Source organism: Stylophora pistillata, chromosome 3 (assembly GCF_964205215.1).
Source record: "Stylophora pistillata chromosome 3, jaStyPist1.2, whole genome shotgun sequence".
NCBI classification, from domain to species: Eukaryota; Metazoa; Cnidaria; class Anthozoa; order Scleractinia; family Pocilloporidae; genus Stylophora; species Stylophora pistillata.
In genome coordinates, this window is record NC_142521.1 from 26482332 (window position 1) to 26493794 (window position 11463).

Sequence of the window (11463 nt, forward strand, 5' to 3'; positions counted from 1 at the left end):
TTGATGTAGTGCTGATATTGATGCTTAAATTAAGTCTCATCGCCTTTACTGACACAACATGGTCCCAATCAAAGCGTTACGAATAGTAAACAAGCACAGCATGCGTGACATCACGATAGGTCTATTTGGACACTGCTGTCGAGAATCTCTCCTGGGGAGGAGGGGATAGTAATCAAACATTATTTTTCTTCTCTCTAAAATTTCTTAAGCATGACTTGAACTCTTTCGACCGATTTTAGCTTTTTTGGCATAAGAATGTGTCGTCTACTGCAGATTTTGTCCTTTCATGTTGTGTTGATATAATTTTTATTGCTAAATTTTGTTTTTGTAAGCTAAGAGACCCTCCCGTCCCTGGTCATGTTCAACTTTGTACACGTCCTCCGAATCGAAGTTGATCGGCGATTCTTTGTTCTCGCGCGCGAGCAAAGCTCCCGCGTTGTCACTTTCACACATCTTTGATTCATTTCGTCGTCGTTAGAGGATTTGCTATGTGGGTTGTGAGAGTTCTAAACACTGGTAAGCCGTCGATAATGTTGAATTATTATGTTTTGCTTCCATCGAAGAGCACATTCAGTGACACTGTTTCACCACCTGCTAGTGAAACTTTCGGGGTCCTTTCACCGATTCCGCGGGGACTTCGCAAACGCCGCTACACGTGGGGATCGATCGTCCAGTCGACTTAAATGTGATTTTCTTTGTTGTTTTTATTACAGATGTGTACTGTTTGCCGGTGTTAGTAGCGGTAGTGGTGTGTGTTCTCGCTCTTCTCCTCATGGTCCGAGATAAACCTCGAAGAGGAAAAGTTAACCACAGGCCTTTTATCAAAACAAGAGGTCGTCGTCCTTCGCCTAGGATAACTCTTCTCTTCGGCAACAGGGTCAGTTCGAATATTTTTTATTTTGAATATTGTTGGTTTCCCTGACGCAGTTTCTCTTTCATCGAATTAATGAACCGTTGAAAGCATTGGACGCATTTTGATTTCAAGTGTTATTGTTTTATTCATACGGCGAAATTTACAACTGGGCTGAAAGCGGAATGTCGTGTTCGCTAACTTGTTAGATAGATTAACCTTGTGTAATAAGACAGGAGTTGCTCGAAAACTTCCCAAAACCTAACTGTTTATGAAGTGTGTAAGCAAACAATCCCTGTTCCCCTCTGTTTTATTTATAATCAAATCTAAATATTCATGTTGTGCTGGCTCGCTTTTTCTACGAATGAGGTCATCTAGATCCTATCTCCGTCCAAGAAATTAGATAGCTTGATCGCCGTAGAATATTGACTTATGTTTTATTTGCGATTACCTAGTCGAGAACAGTCAAAGAAAGTTCGAGTTTCCGTTTTGCGGTTTTAAAATTTGCATTTTTTGCGTACTCGCAAATACTATGGAAGACACATAGACCCGATCAGGTGATTTCTGGTTACCACATGATTCGGTGTTTCATATTAAAATTGCTAAAAGTCTTAAAACGTCACTTTGAGTTTTCTCGAAAAGATCTCTTCAGTTTAGACGTAAACAATGAACCGTCTCATTGTCTTCTCATTTTTGGCACCAACAATTCATTTTCCTTCCACCTGCTGATATCATTCTAAACATCACGCAGGAAAATAAAATTATTAATAAACGTTTTGGTGAAGTGTACGTTCTTGCCGCTTCCATTGTCATACAGTCTCTACAGGCATCGCAGAAATCTATGACAGCGATCGCTGACTTTCTCACAATATGCCCACACTAATTTGTGAACTCTGTTAATAGATGCAAATGTGTTTATATTTTGAAAATAGTATTGAATTTAGACAATATTGTAATTGGGCTTTTTGTCGAAGGTCTGATTGTGGAAAACGAGTACCAGTTTACAAAGTGAAGAAAAAATCGTTTGCTGCATTTGCAAAATAATTACTAGAAAAATCGTCCATTCTGAATCGATTTTATCTGTTAACAATTCAAGCAACCATCTTGTGTATTCCTTGCCAAATAGATATGCAAATTTTCTCAAAGTTTATATTTCACCCAGTCTGCTTTGATTCTCAAGAGGTTGTTCTACATTTTAAGTCCCTTTAAGATAACTCACGATAAAAGTGATAATGAATGTTCTTTTGCCATGCTTTGACCCAAACCATCAAAAATTATAACCTAGGAGATAAATAAACAAGTACATAAAGTATGATAAAATATGCAGTAAATATCAATGGTCTGATTACATGGGTCGACTTGCAAGCCAAATTATGCATAAAAATGTGCATAATACTGCAGATTTGAGAAACTTTTAATGGAAAAGCAAAGCACATTTTACTACAGGCTATGATCCATTTTTAGCTATAAACTTTACTTAAGTGAACATCTGTAACTGATCCTGAAATGATAAAAGCTGACACAAAACTTGAAATTTATTCTCTTACTAAGGAATGCATCAATTAGCTGTAATATTTTGAATTTTTGTGATATGAGTTGAGGTGTTTAGAACTTTCAGGAATAATCATGTTTTTGTGTTAGAACATAATTGCAGTTTGAACTCATAAAATGGGCTAAGTGGTTGAAAAAAAAGTTCTGATTTCGAGAGTTCTCCACCTTTATTTAGTCCAACTTTAAAAACTGTCACAGGGTTGTTCTCGGTAGAAATAAATTTGGTATAAATAGCTACATGTAACTTCAATTGATTCGAATATTTCCAAATCCAATCAAGAGCTTAATCAAGTGTTGGGGGCTTAATTACTCTTCCAACTCAATAAGCAAAAGTTTATCAAAATGCATGCCCTATTTTGATGCTATTTTATTTTGAACCTAATGAATTAGTAGGTGCCAAATGTATTTATTTAATCCCTTAAAAATTTTAGCTAAGCTGCTTACCTTTGTAGCCTATTTATTATTAATTTTCTGCAGTGCCATTCACAATGTGTGGTCACTGCTTCCTGTGGGTCAGAAATTGTGGTTTGTTATTTTTCATTTTGGGAACAAAAATAACAGAAACAATGTCTCTGTTGCTACTCATTGTTCTTCATGTTTATCTCAAGGTTAAGAAAATGTATAATTTTATAGACCTTCCCAGAGCATTATTAATACTTATGTCACAAAACAGCTGAACAAAAGCTAAGATGCCATGCTAGCTTATCTTAGAATAATAAGAGGCAATTCTCAGCTGTTCTTTATTGTCAATAGGATGAAATGTAAACAATGCAAATTTTAATGAGGCAGTTTTGATGTTTAGTATGAAAATAGACGAAGTTTCCCATTGACTAAATTCAGTCTAGTTACAAAGGTGAACACTTTACACCATTGCATCAGGGTACCTAAAGTGCTGATAAGAAAAAAAATTGTTTAACAATCATGCAAGAACTTCTGTAGTTGGTGATCATTTCCTTTATTTTTATGACCTCAATGTGCGATACAGGTGTGTCTGTAAACTTTGTGGTAATTAAGTGCTCAAAGGGTTCAGAAAAAGTAACGTCTTGATTTTGCATCTGATATCCAGAATCAAACAGGAAAGAATTAATAAGCCTCATAATATTTATAAGAAAAACTAATGATGGTTAAAAAAAGTAAAAATTTTACAAATGAATGTAGTTTGAATTGCTGCATTGGACAGTAGTACATATAATGGAGTTTTAGTGCTGCATTGTTTGCCAATGTTTTGTTTTTCCAATTGTGCCTGGATCTTAAACCAGTCCAAAAATTTAAAAAATACATTATGGTTCCTGGGTTTTTTGTGTACCCTTCCCTTCCAGGAGTTACATTAATGGATTTCTCATGACAATACCTATCTCTTGCTAAGTAGAAAGGTGATAAGAAGATTGATAACTACTGGCTCTTAGTTATTGCTTGATTCAACCCTTTCTGACTCCTCTGACAGTTTACGATTCTAGATATAGAGAATTTGATGTTGAATTAAGCAATATGTTTGGTTGATACTTTCCTCTTCTCTTAATTCCTGCTTGTTCCTGCTTGACAATGTTTCATATTCCCAGGGGGATAAATTAATTACCCCGAGGCCTAAATGCTGTGCCTGGCCAGATGAGTGTCAGACATTTGTTTGACATTCTTGTTTGTTTATTGGATTGTTGTAGTTATTTTTTTAGTGAGGTATTGTATCCTGTAAATACATGTAGCCTGCTGCTCTTCAAGAGAACCCTGCTGTAACATTGACTGAGATAAAAAAAAATTGCAGAGTTGCAACCTGTTAGCAAATTCATTCATTAGAATTTGGCATGAAACTTCACACAGAGCAAAATGGAAAAACAGAACTGAGGATAGAATTTAATTCATACCTGTGAATTATCAATTGTATCTGATATTCTGTTGTTTTTATGACCAGGAATTTCCAAATGGCCTGACATTTACTCCCTCAAATTCCACAAGTCAACCACAGCTGTCATTTAGATCTTCTCCTGTCAAATCAAGGTATGTAAACATCCCAGAAAAGTGTCGTGGAAACTACACATGGCCAAATGTCTTGACTTCTGCTGATCACAGCCTGAAGCAAAAGGTTCCTCAGCCAAAAAAGAAAAAAATAATCAATGACAAAAAGATAAAACCAAGAGTGCTGTTTGCTTCTCAATCTGTCCATGAAAAGCAGGTTGGTTGGGAGAAAGATAAAGCTGAACTCATTTTACAGTACAGGCTAAAAGGCAGGGACGGTGGACTTATTGAACAAGCTAAGACTGGTGGTTTGTGTGAGACAGACCCACCTTTATCATCAAATGTTGTGGAAAGTTGTGAGCATGTACACAGTCAGAGTAAATCAATTTCTGCATCAAATACAAAGGTTCCACTGGTTAATGGACAAGCTGCTCAAAACAAATCAGCAAGCACAGGAAATAGTGTACTTTCACCTGAGCTTAAGTCAAAAGTTGGTACAATGTGCTTGCCTGCAGATGTGCCTAAAAGAGAAAAACCCTATCAAGTTAAATGGGATGAACAAATTGAACAAGCTAAGACTGGTGGTTTGTGTGAGACAGACCCACCTTTGCCATTAAATGGTGAGGAAAGTTGCAAGCATGTACAAAGTGAGGGTAAATCAATATCTACATCAAATATAAAGGTTCCACTGGCTAATGGACAAGTTGCTCAAAACAGATCAGCAAGGACAGGAAATAGTGTACTTTCACCTGAGCTTAAGTCAAAAGTTGGTACAATTCACTTGCCTGCAGATGTAGCTAAAAGAGGAAAGCCCTATCAAGTTAAATGGGATGAACAAATTTCCAGAGCGTCTTGTGAACGATTTCCATATTTTTTAACTCTTAGAGACATTGAGACTAATTCACATGTATCTTCAGAACATTGCTCGTCATTTGCAACTTTTCTTCCCACTGGAGGTCACACCTGTAGGCGAGGTCAGAGTTGGGAAAAGTTGGCATCAACAACAACTTATACAAGTTTACGCCAAACTCTGCAGACTAATGGCTCCCATACAGATAAGGTAGAGCACAAAGCTCCTAGAACTTCCCAAAAATTAGCAGCATCTCATAATGGGGAAGTTGATGAAATTGAATTGATGGATTTGTCTTGGGACAATTCTGATTGTTTTAGTGGAAACAGTGCAGGCTCCAGAGAATCTAGCCCATTGGAACTTATCAAGGAAGTCAGTTGTTCATCTGACAACAGCATCAGCAAGAGTGAACGAAAAATGCGATCACCCAGAAAAAGAGCTGTAAAATCTCACAAGAGAGAGCCGGTTAACTGTCACTGTACCAATTGTGATGCCAGTGATGAAGGTGCACATTTGTCCACGACACCATCGTCTACTGAAAAGGATGGAAAATCTCCCAGTAAGGAGCCAGTAACCTGTAATCATAAGAATTCTGATGCCAATGATGTTGTTGCTCAGGCATCAAAATCTGAAGTGCACTGTATATTGTGTGGTATTACATTGTCAAAACCACAATGTTTTTATAGTTTGGGCTCCCTGTGCACTGATGATGACATTTGTGAGACAACCTCAGATGATATTAATCGTCATCTTGTAAGTGACGTTGACACAAACCCTCCAGCAGCGGAAGGTAAAGGTCATCCTGACACCGGATACACCAGCAGTGAAGAATTTGAAAATGAAAGTGTCTTTCTAAAAGAGGAGGGCTCAATTTTGTCTCGCAAAAAACAAGGGACAGATGGTTATGATGGTGATCATGAGAGCGACAGCAGCTTGGAGTCTTTGGTGCTTACCCAGTCCTCAAGTGAGGATGAGCAAAACACACTTTCAATTAAGGAATATACTAAACAGGAAAGGACTAAGAGACAGGAGATGGCAATATCACAGACTATAGAAAAGGTTTGTGTGTTTAAAATTTTGAATAATTGCAAATCTTGTGGCCATGGGAACTTTCCAATCAGACAAGGTTTTTAAAATTTTAGTCCAAAATTTAATGAAGGAGGACATTCAGAGGACGTTTTTGAAAATGAAAATATCATTGCACTACAGTAATTGTAAAATTTTTACAGTCAAATTTCAGGGACCAATCTTCCTTTTTACTGGTCAGAAAATTTTCCAGAGACTATAACTTAAATATTGTGTTGTTTGGAAAGTTTCCTATAATTACAGTTATATTGTAGTAAGGCTAACATTATAAGACATTTTTGTATTCTATGCAACATTCCTTGAAAAGCCAACTAGGAGCTGGTCATCATGTTGGAAAGGAATATGAAAGTGATCTTCACAGTTATGAACACCAGCTGGCTTGTTAGCTCAGTTGGCAGAGCGCTGCACTGGTATCAGAGAGGTCATGGGTTCAAATCCTGTACAAGCCTGAATTCATTTAGGCCTCTTTTTCACTTGACTGCTTAAGTAGTGTTCATACTCACTGACAATATGAGAGAAGGTCAGATGAGAGGATGTGAAGATATCTCGAAGAAACTTCTGAGCCAATCTTATTGTCAGTTTTTTATCACCAGTTTGAAATTGTAAAGAGAAGCTACTTTTCAATCAGTGGTGGTGACATGTTTTCAATAAGGCTGATGATGACGGAAAATTCTTACATTGAAGCATATGATTTTTTTATTTCATTAATTTTGTACTTCTTTTTTTCCCTAAAGGTCCAGAAATTAATTGCAAAAGCCCCGGCAGAAAAGAGTGAAGTAGTCATGTAAACAAAAGGGGTGGATGGAGCAGGTAAAAACCTTCTTCAAGGGTACCTTTCAGATTTGTTAACATGTTAGATGGTTACACTTGGATTATACTTGTACTTGTATGGTTGTAAAACAGCTAATATGGATAAAATAATAGAATAATCATAGCACGGATAGTCCCTTTTACAGTTGTGGGCTTGGTGGCCAAGCCTTTGAACAGGAGTGAGGCTTAGGGTGACCTTGTTATGATAGAGATGTTGCTGCTTTTCAAATGCAAATTACTTTGTTATCGTGCTAACGAGATACAGGTCTCTATCACAACAGGGTCACCCTTAGCCTCACTCCTGTTCAAAGGTTTGGCCACCAAGCCCACAACTGTCAAAGGGACTATTGTTCTAAACAAATAGTTTTTTATCAAAGAACTGAAACCAACGCTAAACAAACAGTGCGATTCAGTTCGCGCCAAACTATTTGTTTAGAACAATTCGGGCTACGATTATTTTATTAGTTTATTCTTTATTCTTTTATTCTCTTCCATTGTATATTATTGTTTACACTTTTTCACATATTTTAGCGTTCGCCACATTTTATCGTCTTCAACTTGCTTCAACATATTTATGCTGATTTGGAAAACTTACTCACTTGAAAATAACCTCAGAGAGGTCGAAACGTCGTGACTTCTTAGCGCTAGCTTTTATTTTAAAGTTATTATTATTGTCAGCCTTTTACCTGTGACATGTGACTTCATGGGTGATACCATCACTATTTATTTAAATTGAAAGAAGCCTCTGTTGTCAACTTGAGTGTAACTTGCATGAGAATTTAAAAAAATCATCAGAATAAAATGTGTCCTTGTTTTAAAGCAGAGGCTTTATGTTTCTAGGAGGATGAAAAACTTCCTCATGGTATTTACACGTTTAGGCATTATGAATGGAAACCTAATCACTCTTTTTTTCCTTTGTTAGGTGAAATGTGCCTGCTCTGACATACCCTTGGGGCCGCTATTCAAGTTGTCTGCCTTTCTCATTTGGGAAAAGAAGACTGTGGCATAAGTCACCTTTCAATGATTGAGGTAACCAAGAACGCTCCTCGTGTTACATCTGTAGAAGATGACAGAAACTTTGATATTGTAACGTATGAGAAAAAAATGTCAGCTACTGAATATCTGGATATATCATGAATCGAAACCTTCATTGAAGGGACTTCCTCAGGATTAGAAATTGCCATGCTTGTTGCCTCACTGTCCTTGTTTCCTCCTCATTTCTTACTCTCTTCAACTTTGTCCATTGTGGTGTCACTTTCGTGGTGGAGAATGATCGCCTGTTGTAAAAGTATGAGAGTCTAGCTGGTTCATGAAATCCCCGAAATGTTCATCCAATTTACTGTTTTTCGAGATCAATGCTAGTATCTGAGAAACTACGCACCCACCCCTCCCCTAACCCAACAACAGTCAACTAATAACAAGTTACGGTTAATGTTAGGGTAGGAGGGAGGGGTAGGTGCGCAGTTGTTCAGATACTGACTTTAATCCGTTTTCGACTTTGTAAGTAGGAATTTTTTTAGATGAATTTAATTGCAATTGAAGAATTTGATGATGATCTCGGAGGCTCTCTGACGTCTTTGTATGTCGCGTTGGAGTCATGGCAGTAGTCTGAGATTTTTCATATTGTGTCTTCCATTTTTTCTTACTCCTCTGCACCCTTTGCTAACGGCCTTGTCCCAGTCCCTGCCCCAACTAATCACTTGCGACCTGATATATTTTATTTTCTGTCTTCTTTAGCAATAAATCTCCAGGTGTCATCGGATAGCTGCTCTTCTCTGCGTGTACCTCTCCACTGTTCTCTGCTTCAGTACAATCCTTGACTGTCGTTTTATGGTACTTTCACACTCACTTTATTCTGTGAGGCTTCAGAGCTGTTAGACAGCTTTACGCGGAATTTTTGGTTCAGCTACATGGATCTTTTAATATTTGTGTGGAGATTGTGTCCATCTATATAAAACCCTCCATGCTTTTCGTGTTAGTGCCCTTGTGGTCGAAGAATGTATTGCCAACAATTTACATTATGTTTCTGGAATTGATCTTTCCATCATTCCATCTTTCTTCCTCTCCGTCGGCTCTCTCAGTTGGTGCGTAAGCTTGAACTGCGCCTACTTCGGCAAGGAATTACCAGAATCTTGCAGTTGTGATCCGATTGTTGGTTGATTCCAGTCGATTGGTTCTTGTGCAACTATTCTATAGACTAACAGGCTTACTCCCTTCACATGATATTTGCTGTCTCTAAGGCTAAATGGTTAACCCGGTCACTCCACCGCATTTCCTCAATGCCTAGCACATCGGGATCATACACCTTCATCTCTTTTATGTCTTGGGGTGATATTCCGCATTGGTACAAGGTCCTCAAACTCCATGTGGCCACTTCTGTTACTTTTTTTGTAGCCAATAAGCTTCAGCGTGTCCGTTTTCTGAGTGTCTGTTGGATTTCAGTAGCCACATCATTTGTGCAACATGCTGAACCCTGCTGTCATTTCGTCGCTGGTTCCTCAGTCTTCTGTATTTTCTTCTCGCTATTTCTCTAACAGTGTTGGCTCAGGGTTAGAGGGTGAGGTCGCAAGCCTCACGTTAGACCCTCCTCTTTTCTCAACTGGGCTTGAGACCAGAAATGGCATAGTAGCTTGAGTGGAGGCTTTCAACTGTATAAATGTAGAAAACCTCCGCTAAATAATTTAGCCAGTTTTTTTAGTAATTTGATCTTTTTGTTTTCTGAGTCGTGGTGTTTTCTACATTTAATTCAAAACACTTAGCTTATCGCTTATTTAAAAGGGAAGTGCAACACAGCTGTGGTGATGTTTGGCCAACTTTTTAACCACACATCATCAAAGCCGTCCAACTTAAAAATAGAAAGTAATGAGAATATTTATCCTAACTATTATTATAGCTGAATTATTTTAGTTGTGTTTATAAAGTTAGTCCATCCTTAAAAGGAGACAACGATGTTTAAAGAATAAGCCATTTCCTAATTACCTTTGGCCTCCTTTTCAAAACGAGGCCTGGTGCGTAACCATTTTTGCGAAAATGAGATAATTTACATGTGAATGGAAACTTATTATTACATCGAAGATTGAGCCCCAGGACTCGTTGTAAAAAGAGACCAAAGGTAACTTGAAGATGGGCTGTTCTGAATGGAGATGTCGCTTGTAAAATTTAACAAATTTTTTACCATGTAAATTTTTTTTTTATGCTGTTATTTATGTGTAAAGAAAAAAAATTGCTTATTTAAGATGCTTTAAGAACGTTTTGTAAGAGTTTGGTTACAAAAGACAATTAACGTAAATGAACTATACATAAATTATTGTGAGCATAGGAACTGCATAAAAGAATCATAAAGAAATAATTTAATAAAAGTATATATTTAAAATTAAAAGTAAGATTATAAACGTTGAATTTAAAACCACATATGCAAGTTATGTTCTCCGAACAAAAAATATATATTAAGAAATCGCAATACTGAAGCCTTCAGAAGCGAGGAAAGTAAGATTATACAATTATTTCAGGGTTTGAGTAATTTCATAGGCAATAAGGTCTGTCCTTAGACATGCTCAAGGTTTCACTTATCATTCACACATTTAGTGACCTCATTGATCTACTGTTGAACAGAAGAGTTTTTATTTAATGCATCTATTTATATTTAGCGTAGCATTTTAGGTGTGTCCTTAATTGAACACTTATATATTTGGTATAAAGATTTCCAGGGGTTTTTTCTACTGTTAGTTTGGAGGAGGGGGGTGTGTGGAGTATTTTTCATGAAATAGATTTACAGAAACGAAACAAGTCACCATTAATTCTAAATTTCGTGGGTTTCTTACATCTTGTGCGTCGTACCCCATGATATTTGTAAGAATATTTGACGCGAAAATAAAGAATGAAATATTTAACAATGTGTTCTCATCTTTCTAACTGTATTATTAGTGGAGCGCCCAGCGTAACACCATTCATATAAAAAAATTAGTAGGAACCCACCAAGCCGAAAAAATTTGGTAGTGCGTAACCGTGATTGTCCGTTCGCATAGAACGCTACTTTCAGCATGCGCGGCCAGCAGCAATGCGGGCTCATCTATACCACGAGGACTTCTTAAAGGAATGATGCTACCTTAAGCATGCGTGAGAGCTATAGTGGTGGGTTGTCATCATTTGTGTTTGTTCGTTTGCGAATGAACTCCTTCATTCTTTCTGTTTGTGCTGTGTGCTATTTAACCCCAGACGCCCAAAATGAAGACCCCCAAATTGTCCCCTGTAGCTTTATCTAAAACAACCTTCAAGTAGTTGAAAACCTCAAAGGACCTTCAGGGGCTTAAATAAACACAATAAATTTAAAAAATGGTGAATTATTTCAATTTGCAACCAGAGAGCT

General features: G+C 37.3%; 1 protein-coding gene across 2 annotated transcripts; it reads left to right on the top strand.

The window, feature by feature from the left end:
• The first annotated feature begins 358 nt into the window (after positions 1 to 358).
• Positions 359 to 10957, top strand: LOC148735343 (uncharacterized). Of its 2 annotated transcripts, XR_015998453.1 has the most exons (6): positions 359 to 516; positions 714 to 877; positions 4308 to 6260; positions 7022 to 7097; positions 8020 to 8126; positions 8835 to 10957. XR_015998453.1 is itself a non-coding variant. In XM_088752223.1 (5 exons), the coding sequence occupies exons 1-4, from the start codon at positions 489 to 491 to the stop codon at positions 7073 to 7075; spliced, it is 2199 nt and encodes a 732-aa protein (XP_088608349.1). In that variant the 5' UTR covers positions 359 to 488; the 3' UTR covers positions 7076 to 7097; positions 8020 to 10957. The 2 variants fall into 2 exon arrangements, 1 of the variants encoding a protein (XP_088608349.1); XM_088752223.1 differs by having other exon boundaries at positions 8020 to 10957.
• The last annotated feature ends 506 nt before the right edge of the window (positions 10958 to 11463 follow it).

Bases quoted from the DNA above. Each gene is read 5' to 3' on its own strand.
- LOC148735343 (XM_088752223.1), top strand. From the start codon at position 489: ATGTGGGTTGTGAGAGTTCTAAACACTG. The intron at 878-4,307 runs GTCAGTTCGAAT...TTTTATGACCAG, and splicing joins CTCTTCTCTTCGGCAACAGG to GAATTTCCAAATGGCCTGAC. The intron at 6,261-7,021 runs GTTTGTGTGTTT...TTTTCCCTAAAG, and splicing joins TATCACAGACTATAGAAAAG to GTCCAGAAATTAATTGCAAA.